The sequence below is a fragment of the Solanum tuberosum genome, unplaced genomic scaffold, assembly GCF_000226075.1.
Source record: "Solanum tuberosum cultivar DM 1-3 516 R44 unplaced genomic scaffold, SolTub_3.0 scf00087, whole genome shotgun sequence".
Taxonomy (NCBI): Eukaryota; Viridiplantae; Streptophyta; class Magnoliopsida; order Solanales; family Solanaceae; genus Solanum; species Solanum tuberosum.
Genome location: NW_006239017.1, coordinates 730,700 through 742,508, shown reverse-complemented (window position 1 = coordinate 742,508; position 11,809 = coordinate 730,700). Strand labels below are relative to the sequence as shown.

Genomic DNA, 11,809 nt, shown 5'->3' with positions numbered 1-11,809 from the left:
TATATATATATATATATAATATGATGCAGAATGTATAAAGAAAAATAGAGAAACCTAAATAATAGAATACTAGTATTTTTTTTTAAAAAGAATGAGATGATGAAAATTTATGTATATATTTTGTGATTGGAGATTAAGGATACAATTGTATGCGCGTCCTTGGTTTCAATCGTGATTTGGAAAGTATATATAAAGTTGGACGGAAGATAAATCTTGTCCAGAAGAATTGAAGGGAAAGCTAGAAAGATTATTCAAGACTTTTTTTTAAGTATCCCCTCCCCTCACTCCTTAAAAAAAAACCTATATATCATAAAATAAAGTCGATAAGATTATTATAATTCTATAAGTGAAATTTATAAAGTGTAGATAGATCTTAAGAAAATTATGAGACAGATATAATAGTCGAATAAAGTATTTAAAATATATATATCATATATTGGGTATTTATTTTTTCTCTATTGCAAGGAAAATATCTCCCTCATCACCCTCATCACCCTCATATGAATTAGGATTGATAAAAATGACTTTTTTTATGAATTGATAAGGCAAGAAATATTAAAAATTAAAGGTTTGTTTTAGATGAGGTTTTGCTTTTATTAGTTTTTTTTTTCTTTCTATCACATGTTTATCTAGTAAAAGACAATTCAAAAGTAATATGAACTTTTAATTAGAGATTTATTTCAATTGAGAGACTTCTTATTTACATACATAATTGGGACATCATATCTCGAGTCTAGTTAGTGAAGTAGGGTAAAAATATTGGTCAATCAATTCTTCACATTTAATTATCAGCATTTCCAAACTTGTAAATTAAACAACGAAATTGGTTCCATCTATATATACACCATACGGATAAATTGCATGTTATGTATAACGTCAATATTTTATCTATGAAAAAAAAAAACTTGCCTGTGGTATGGCCAATAAGAAGGTGGTGGTGGGTCGATTAAAATCATGATCAAATATAACGCTTAATTTTTTGGTAAATAAGCATTTTATTACCAAATAGAAGTTTACAGCTCAAAAAACAAAACATAAACAAACTATTCCGGCTAGATTGAACACAACTAATAACCTTTTATCTCCTAACCATCTATCAACTAATTTAACTTGGATAGTAGTTCAACATGCATGTCTTTTTTTTTTAATTTCCCACCCGGTGTCCGGAGCCCACATTGAAGATTTGACTAAATCCGGATCGCGCACTGCAGGGCCATTCGAGGGTGGCGCTCCCAACAAAAAATTTTCCATATCCAGGACTCGATCGAACCCAAGACATCTAATTAAGGGTGAAACACTCCCACCAGTGCATCACAACCCATGTTGGTAGTTCAACACGTTAAGTATTGAACTAGAGGCAGAAATCAGAATTATAACCCCAGCCACGGTGTATTATTGATGCCAAATGGCAAGCATTGATTGGTCACTGATTTCCATCACTTTATGATCCATTCTTTTTGCTGACTAAAAACACAATTCGTACAGGAAATAAAAGGGAATCTAATTACGTACAATTAAGTGTGTGTTCACTATAAAAAAAATGTTCTTCAATTTTTTTAACAATTTTTTTATTTTCGAAAACTGGCATCTTAAAAGAAGTGAAATGACTTCTATAATAAAAATAGAAGAAAAACAAGCTCCATTAGCTTAATTGTGTCTTCCCCGTCCTCTAATATATCTCATCATCACTCTACTTTCTAAAACCCTCATCCTCACCGGTCCAGATTCACCTCTCATGATATTTATTTAAATTATATTTAAATATTTTTAAAATAATATCTTTATAAATATTTTTCAAGAAACATTATCCGCGGTATTGAACACCCCCTTGATGCATGAATTTTAAGCTTAGTGCGGTATGGATTGGTAGATGACATAACAAAAGTTCCATATGGGCCCTGTTTCTTTTAAGATATGAAACCCTGCCACTTGCACCCCCAAAAGAAAAGTTAGCTATAGACAAGGTTGAAAGGTTCTTTATTTTTTATAAAGAAATAACGCTTCATTTGGTTCGTGGGATAAAGTGAGGTATCTCAGAATTAAGTTTGAGATTAAATTTATATTTCATTTGATTGAAGGTATTATTAATTTGGAAATAAATTTTATACCTTAAACCAAATAGAGTATAAATTTAATCCTAACATATCCTACGTAAGAGATGGAATAAATCAATTCAAAAATTATAATTTCGAGATAATTTAGTCCACGAACCAAACGATCCTGACAGTAAAATAAAGAGAAGATCTCCACTAATAGCACCTACTTTCCTACCCTTGCTATATAAACATGTAATTATCAAGCCACCTTCATTCATTGTCCAATAGAACTACCAATTTATTGGAATTATATCATTGACTAATACAGCAAGCCAAGGCATTTTTTCTTTGGAAAAAAAAAATAATGGCTGATTTTTCTGTCCACTGGGTTTTTGCATTTGGTGTGCTAGGTAAAAAATCAATTTTATTTTTTTATGTTTTCTTCCTATTATTCATTATAACTTCACAAATAATGATTGTTTTACCCTCTTTTGTTATATTTTGCAGGAAACATTGTTTCCTTTTTCGTTTTCCTTTCTCCACTGTATGTCTCTTGATCCTTATGTTCCTCTTCTTCTTTTTAAGTGTACATATAACTTGCGCGATCGATCAATTAATAATTTAATATCATACTTATATATGGTCTTGCAGGCCAACATTTTGTAAGATGTACAAAAAAAATTCAACAGAAGGCTATCAATCAATTCCATACGTGGTTGCTTTATTCAGTGCAATGCTTTGGATTTACTATGCATTTCTCAAGACCAACACTACACTTCTCATCACTATTAACACTTTTGGATGCTTTGTCGAAATTATATACGTTGGCTTCTACCTTTTCTATGCATCAAAGGAAGCCAGGGTAAGTTTTTCGATACAATAAAAACGTAAACGAAGTACTTTTAAAATCTTAATTTTTGACTTGGTAATTAATGCAGGTCCAAACTATAAAGTTACTGCTTTTATTAGTAGTTGGTGGCTTTGGAGCTATTGTCCTAGTGAGCCAATTTCTATTTGAAGGAGCAGTTCGTGTACAAGTGGTTGGGTGGATTTGCCTTGTTTGTTCCTTATGTGTTTTTGTAGCACCTTTATGCATAGTGGTAAGTTAGTTTACACATATATTGTTGAAACATTTTAACTTACTATATAGAATTTTCACGCTATCATATCACTTAAAAGATAATTATAATTATAAGTAACTGTTTATAATAGGTAGAATTTATTATCTACCAAATTAAATAAGTCAGCAAACTTGTCAATTAAATTACATCGATATCGTAAAAAAATATTTGTTCTATAATTACAGGAAAATGATGTTGACTTTCTTATTTAATGCAGAAACAAGTAATCAAAACAAAGAGCGTGGAATACATGCCATTTCTCCTCTCTGTTTTCCTCACTCTAAGTGCAGTTATGTGGTTCTTCTATGGCCTTCTATTAAAAGACTTCAACATTGCTGTAAGTTTTTTTCTTCTTTTTTTAACTTAGTTGATTTCTCAGATAGTCACTCAACTAATAGCTATTATCTCATAACGTCTCTTTCTTTGTTGAAAAAAAATTAGAATTGGAAAAAATAGTGACTTTCTGAGATAATAACTATTAGTTGAGTTACTAAAAATGATTAATGAACCCTTCATTTGGTATTCTTGACTTTCATGTATCTATATCATATATTTATTGAAATATGATACTAATATGTTCCCTTAATTTCTTTTTAATTAATAGATTCCAAATGTATTGGGATTCATATTTGGCATCCTCCAAATGGTGCTCTATGTGATGTACTACAACAAGAAAGAGGAAGAGTTTGTAAAGGAGCAGAATCTTCCAGAGCTAAAAAACCATGTGATAATCTTACACAATGACAAGAAATTTCCAGAACTAAGTGAAGAGCAAATTATTGAAATTGTGAAACTTGGTTCACTGATTTCATGTACACAAAAGTTTGATTTGGCCTTATGTCTGCATGAAAATATAGCTGAAGATCATAAAAGGCTGCGGAAAACACTGGAAATATGAGACTATACTATAGTAAATTGTTTGATAATTGGGCATGTCAAAAATGCACATAGATTTAATGACGTGTACATGTATGCAAACTACTGAATTTATGATGATCATGATGATTCTTTAAGTACCAAATGTAATTATATTTCTCCGATAATTCAAGCTTTGTAGTCCGATCATCTCCTACTATTGTACACAATTTCATGTGTTAATTTTGTGGCACCTCTAATTTTACTATTGTTTTGCTTTTACTAATTAGAAGCATGCCAATTATGGAGAACTTAAATCCAACATTGGGCTAATTTAAGAGCTGTCAAAAATGGGCTGTAAACCACAAGGGTCCTTCATTTGCGCTTTTGTCCCTATTTTGCGCTAGTTGCTATTTTTATTTTCTGCTACAATAACTTTTTTGTAGATATAAATTTATATTTTATCATCATAATCTATTATTTTTTGCTACAATAACTTTTTTCGTAGATATAAATACTTGAATCCATTTTTTTAAAATATAAGTGATTAGTCATTACCAAGAGTAGTTATTTAAAATATATAATTATTTCCATTAATGACTAAACTGATGACTGGCCATTAGCTCAAAGAGTTGATTCTATTTTCCAATCTAATTAACTACCAATAATTTACTATGGATCTAAATTTGTTACAAGTTCAAAATGTATTAATATTTCTTTCGGATACTTAATAAACTCTAAGGTAATGTATGTATGTTCTTATTTCTTATGTGATGTCAATCGACTCTATATGCCTTGATTCTAAATTAGTCTGCGTAAATAATTTTTATCATTGTATAATTTTATATATTCTTATGTTGACAGAGTTTTCCGTAGTAGATTACCTTATAAAGCATCCTTTCTTTAACCCGCAGCTATTACAACCTTTGTCATTGCTTTTGCCTTTCGGATGAGCACTCTGTAGTGAGCACTTTATGTGCACTGGGTAAACCCACTGTGTATTTGATGTGTGCACTCTCATAAAAAAGAAATCACCTTACATTATTCTTAATCTATTAAAATCTGAATCTGATTTCCTATAATATCCCCCACTTCATTAATCGTTAGGCCATACCATCAAATGTGACTAGTACAACTATATATATACCTTAAGTGCGACTAGTACAAATAGTGAAAATGTTGCATTTCAATTTCACGAACGTAGAATGGTCCAAAGATTAAGTGCGATGCGACAATGACTTGTTAATAATTGGGTTAATGTATAAGTACTTATGATCGGTATATCATGAATCATGTAATATTATAAAAAAGTTGAAAACATTTAAATATTCCAAACCCCTTCACGGTGATGGAATATTCTTAATAAAACATATATACTATGTCAATATGATTCGTCCAAGTTTGGGTGGGTTATTAACTCAACATTTTAACCTGCCTGATTCAGTTTATGTTAAAGTTGGGAAATGATTAGACCGAATATGATATTAATTGATTCATGAGAAATATAGATAAAATAATTTTTAAAAACTATTTGAAACTTACATAAAGTCACCAATTTATTAACTCAACATATTGATATGCCTGATTCGGCTTATGTAAAAGTTGGGGAGTGGATTAGGGTTTAGGCCTGAATATCTAGTATTAATTCATTCATGAGAAATTTCGTTCAAAATAATTTTAAAAAGAATATTTGACATACATATAAAGTCATAATAAAGGAAACAAATAATAATAGGGGAATCTTAATTACTCAATTGATTGACTATCAGAATTTTCACCTAATTCTTGGATCAATATATTAATCAATCAATAGTATAGATAAATACAAATTTATTTCAACTTATAGCTGTTTTCTACTCTAAACTTAATATTACATGCTTATTTGGAGCCGTCACGATTTCAACAATGGTCCACTGAGTACATATTATTATGAGTTAAAAGTTATTAAAGCAAACAATATGCTTCCATGTGTGGCTTTATGATCATCAGTTATTTTCATATGTTTTAGAATTCAAGTTTTCCACGCAAATTTATTAGGATGATGTAACAAACAAATCACAAATATATAGCTGTATAATATATACTAACTTTTTAGAAACGCGCTAAGGTCCTTTTTCCAATAATAATGTTTTTCTTCACCTTTTCCATGAAATAATCATAACCAAACAAATATTGTTCAATTAGCATACGACGTACCAATATTAAAGCACGAAAGCTTTTCAAAGTGGCACCAATATATATACCTTTATTGTAAATATTCACCGTCGATTTATATCATCGAGCAACGTATTTGCTTTCATGATATGGGTGTTAAATAAGCGAATCAAATCAAATCTGAATGGATCAAAATGACTAATAAATTAATAAGAGCCAAATTAAATATATAAGAAAATATATACTATTTTATATAAATAAAAATGCATATTTTATGTATAATATATATTACTATAAAAAATATAGATTTCTCGACTAATGTTTTATAAGTGGACGACTATTTATATTTGTTTTCTCAATTAATAGGTATTGACAAGCCACTTAAAGATTGATTGACCAAAATAAGTCGAGCTAATTAAATATAACTTAAACAATGAGTCATCGCTCAATCCATATACTTCAATTATTAAGTAATTCTTATTTTATTATGATATATAACATATTAAACAAAAAAATATTATGGCAAAGTTTCTCATTAATTAATTATTTGGACTACATGTTAATCTATATCAACCAACTTTTAAATGAATTGAATCGAATGCATCAAAATAATTTAAGTTAATAAATATACCAAACAAATATGTTTTCTTGGCTAATTTTCCCACCCGTATTCCATGATAGTGATGCATTATATTCAACTTGTCCAATAAAGGGGAAAAAGAGAAATGTGGTACGAAACATCTTTGAACGTTCAATCATTGGAACATGCATAATTCATAATTCATGAGCATTATGAAACAACAGTATCCACAAATCCCTAAAGGCTAAAGAAATTAATCTTATCCAATGATTAAAAAGGGGAGAAAAAAGTGAAGACTAAAAAGAAACATTTCTACTGTTTTGTGCTGCCATCTGTATTAATTTATGTATAGAAAAAAAAATTCTCTATTTAGCTGCCATCTGTATAATTTAGTTTTAATTCTGATATTATACTCCGTCTTATATTAACTGTCTATTTTATAATTAATTTTTAAAAAAAAAATACAATAAGTTTGTAAAGTTATAGAAAAATATGGAATGAAGTCTACTTTCTTATTTATATATATATTTTTTAAATATATAAAAAAAGAAATCAAGTGAACAATTAATGTAAAACGGGAAAAGCAAGTAATTACAAGTAAAATAGCAAAGTACGCAAACAATTACTCTCCTGATCATTAATACTTAATAGCTTTATCGAGCCAAACAATCTTAGGTGGATATCTTGTTGATTGTGAGTTGGGCAACTATAATAATTGAAGCCTAATCATTACTCCCTCGGTCTAATAATATTTGTCCACTATTAATTTTGTATATATTTTAAGAAACTATAAATAAAATGTCAATTTTACTATATCAATCTTTAAATATATACAATGTCTTGATTTCATAAAGTGCATAAATATTATTGGACATTCTAAAATAGTATAGTGGACAACTATTATTGGACGGAGAGAGTAATACTTAATATTTTTTAAATTTGTATAATTTAGAGTCAAACTAATTTAAGAAACATTGAAATTGATGTAGTAGAGAATGTATGACATAACCCACCCAGATCGACAAGATAAGCCAAATAAAGCAACGCAATGCGAAGCATATCATCCTTATGATTTTTCATTTAGGCCATTTTAGAAAATTGATCACAGCAATATAGCAAAAAAGAGTGGCCCCACTCTATTATTTTTGCCAAATGGCAGGCAATTATTGGTTCCAATATCATTTCTGGATTGTTATTTTGGTGATTTGGAACTCATGCTGAACAGAAAATAAGCACTCATCTGGTCATGAGATTTTTTCGGACTTTTTTCACTTTATTCTAAAATCAATGTTTGGTATAAATATTTCAAATATAAGAACTTATTTTACATATTTTTTTAAAAAAATATTTTCGTAAAATAATTATATTTAAATTCTAAATATTTATAACGAAATGTAAATAAATACAATTCTAACAAAAAAAAATAGTTATATTTTTATGATCATACGCCCGCTAAATTTTTTTTTGAGATCCCTCCAATATTAAAGAACTTTAGTGCCCATACGATTGGAGGATGACATAATGAAAGTGTAACTTGGGACCCATTAATTTTAGGATATTATCATTTCATTCCTCAAACAACAGCAAATTTGAGTTTGAGGAACTTTAATGTATATACATCGATATTGTAACGGAATTATACACAATCACGTCACATAAAAAATAAATATAAGCAAACTTAGGTAAGATGAGTAATCGTTGCGATCAATCTTTACTTGGGTAACCGGACGATTTATTAGTTACTTTTTTTAGTTGATATATATAAATTGTACTATACAAAATATATATTTATACGCAACTATACACATATGATATATTTGCAAACAATATTTAGTACAATTGGATAATCGACTACTTCAACTAGTTCTTCATAAATAATTATTTGATATAATTATATATATTAAAATATACAGATAAATAATGTACTCCCTTAGTTTATTTTTATTTGTTCATTATACCATTTTGAAATGTTTAACAGTACTTGTTCATTTTATAAAAGCAATGAATAATTTACCATGTTGTGTCTATTTTACCCTTGCTATTAAATATTATTATTTATTTTTCAATGTTTGAATGACTTATATTTAATCCATGTTTAAGTCAATAATGAACAACTATTATTGGACAGAAGGAGTATAAGAATTCTCTAGTGTATCTAAATTGATTTCCCGTTTGCAAGGGCTTTCTTTTTCCTTAATACATGTGTCCAAATACATGGGAAAACAAAAGACCTTTTTGTTGTTCCACCTACTTTAATTTTGCCTATAAATATGCCAATCAATTAGCTCTCATAATTCCATTGTCGAGTAAAACTTGCAACTCTTGAAGCTCTTTGTGATAAAAAAAAAAAACAAATTGAGCTAGAGATTTGCATATATTCTTTGTTCAAGAAAAAGAAATTAAAAACCATGGTTGACATTCTTATTAATATTTGTAAGTTATTCCTATAATTATATTTCATGGATGTGACATTTCATCGTACTAGCATATATCCAATATTAAATGTTTTACGTTAACATTTTTTTAATAAGTAGTACGCGCTCTTTTCGAAAAACTTCATAAGTTCATATCTCACTTATTTTCTTTCTCAATTTTCAGGCATGGCCGTCTCGTTCATTGTGTTCCTTGCACCATTGTGAGTCTCTCATTGCTTCAATCTTCATTTGTTTTAGTGCGATTAATGATGATTAAAATAAATTAGTACTACCTACTAATTACATATTTATGTACACATTTTTCAGGCCAACATTTTATAATATTTACAAGAAGAAATCAACAGAAGGCTATCAATCAATTCCATATGTGGTTGCTCTATGCAGTGCAATGATTTTGATATACTATGTACATCTTAAAGGAGACCTGGTTTACGTTATCATAATAAACGCCATTGGTGTCTTTATTGAAACAATTTACATTGTTTTCTACATTTTCTATGCACCAAAGAAAGCCAAGGTAAGTTTTTTGTCTACACTAATTAATAAAGTTGTACTTTTAAAGTACCTGATCACCTTAAAGATAATTTTTGACGTTGCACGTGCAGGTCCAAACTATAAAGCTACTTCTTTTATTTGTGGTGGTTGGCTATGGAGGAGTTTTTCTCGTCGCTCAATTTCTATTAAAAGGAGCAATTCGTACCACAATTGTTGGATGGATATCTATTGCGTTTTCAGTATGTACGTTTGTAGCACCATTAGGCATAATGGTATGTCTACGAATGTAATAATTATAATAATCGTTTTTAATTATTTTAAAAATTATGTATATTCAAATTTAATTTTGTATTATTTCATATTATGCAGAGAAAAGTTATCAAAACAAAGAATGTGGAATACATGCCATTTCTCCTATCGCTTTTCCTCACACTAAGTGCTGTTCTGTGGTTCATCTATGGTTTTACTAAGAAAAACGTTGTCATTTATGTAAGTATTCTATTTTTAAGGTTCACTCCCTCTCCCCAATTTTTGATTTAGGGCACGTTCTATGAGTTTAACTGAAAAATTCATCAGAAATAATATTGACTAGCCAAATTTCAATGATAATATATCAAAAGTTTCTATAAGATATTAGCGATTTTCTGATAGTGTGAATCATAAAGTATCTGTATACGCTTGGTGATTAAAATTCTGAATTCGTCTTTGTCTGAATTATAGGCACCAAACATCTTAGGATTCACTTTTGGTGTGGTCCAAATGGTGCTATATGTGGTGTACAAAAACAAGAAAGAGAGTAATGTTACAAAGGAGCAGAAACTTTCAGAGGTACTACAAAATCATGTGATAATATTAGAAGATGGGAAAAAGCTTACTCAATTAACTCAAGAACAAATTATTGACATTTGGAAGCTTGGTACACTGATTTATTCTGAGAAACTTAATGCAAGTGCAGCTGAAGTTGACAATAATAGGCTAAATATTCAAACTAATTAAGACCTAAATTAATTAATCTAATATTGGATAATTGTCATTTTCGTAATTAATCCTTACGTGTTGTGTTTGTGTACACAAGAGAATTCTAATTAGATCTTCATGTAATAATAATTCTCTTGTTGTGCCAATGTACCTAGCTAGAACAAGAAAATGCTTGTATGTATTTTCTTTGTTATAAATAAAATTACGTTTTTTTTCGTATTATTAATAAGATTATGTTGCACTTACATATAGTCCCTTTGATTTTTATCTTAATTTCGTCCTATTGTTTAACAATTCCTAACTAATTGATTCTATTTCGATACCAATGTTATGCTCTAGCTCTCGTAAATCTATTATTTTTACTCTTTTTTTAAAAAAAAAAATTATTATTGTTATTCTTCACATTTTATACGGCGAACTAGTAATTAAATTATGTGTAATACAGTACTTTCTCATGTTAAAAATGAATGAAGGGTTCAAAATATGAGAAATTAATCTTTTACATGTTACATTAAAATAATTGGACACTACCTAAGAATAGTTAAAATTACACATTCGTCTTATTAATGAAGAATGTATCAATAGTATAAAATTTATTTTAAGGTTACAAATCTCACATTTTAAGAAACTTAACTAGCAATAAATATTTTTTTAGTAATTTGATAGTGTAAAAAAATTCTCATGTTAACGATGGATATAATTTAAAATTAATTCAAATGTGCTACTGTTTGTTTAGTTAGTCATGGACGTCCATGCATATTGATTTATCTATTTTCTTAGAATTAGTTTTCGTATTGATAAAAAAAAATCTTTATTATAAAAGAATCTAGGTCCTAGGATTAATAAAAAGCTATCTGATATCAATTCCAAAATCAAGTTGTATGGCAGTTTCATTCATATGCAGAGCTAGGTGGGTTCATGGGTTCGGACAAATCCAGTAGTTTTTTCATAGACTCTGTATTTGTATTAGAAAATTAATTAAATATATATGTATATTAATTGTGAACCCCTAACAAAATTTATTGACGATTCTAAAGGAAATTTAGAACCCCCAAATTCTTTATTTTGGCTCCGCCTCTGATTTCATTGGTGACCAGGAAAAATATTGCATATAGAAGTTTGTTTTCTGACGTAAATTGCTGTCTCGTAAACATC

At 28.7% G+C, this 11,809-nt stretch overlaps 2 protein-coding genes across 2 annotated transcripts; both read left to right on the top strand.

Moving 5' to 3' along the window:
• The first annotated feature begins 2,305 nt into the window (after positions 1-2,305).
• On the top strand, positions 2,306-4,287 carry LOC102587377 (bidirectional sugar transporter SWEET9-like). Its single transcript, XM_006347285.2, has 6 exons — positions 2,306-2,446; positions 2,544-2,580; positions 2,688-2,898; positions 2,975-3,136; positions 3,375-3,494; positions 3,762-4,287. The coding sequence occupies exons 1-6, from the start codon at positions 2,401-2,403 to the stop codon at positions 4,053-4,055; spliced, it is 870 nt and encodes a 289-aa protein (XP_006347347.1). The 5' UTR covers positions 2,306-2,400; the 3' UTR covers positions 4,056-4,287.
• Positions 4,288-9,314: 5,027 nt separating this feature from the next.
• Positions 9,315-10,855, top strand: LOC102603274 (bidirectional sugar transporter SWEET11-like). Its single transcript, XM_006347420.2, has 5 exons — positions 9,315-9,381; positions 9,488-9,698; positions 9,787-9,948; positions 10,046-10,165; positions 10,397-10,855. Exons 1-5 carry the CDS (start codon positions 9,347-9,349, stop codon positions 10,670-10,672), a joined length of 804 nt encoding a protein of 267 aa, XP_006347482.1. The 5' UTR covers positions 9,315-9,346; the 3' UTR covers positions 10,673-10,855.
• Positions 10,856-11,809: the final 954 nt, after the last annotated feature.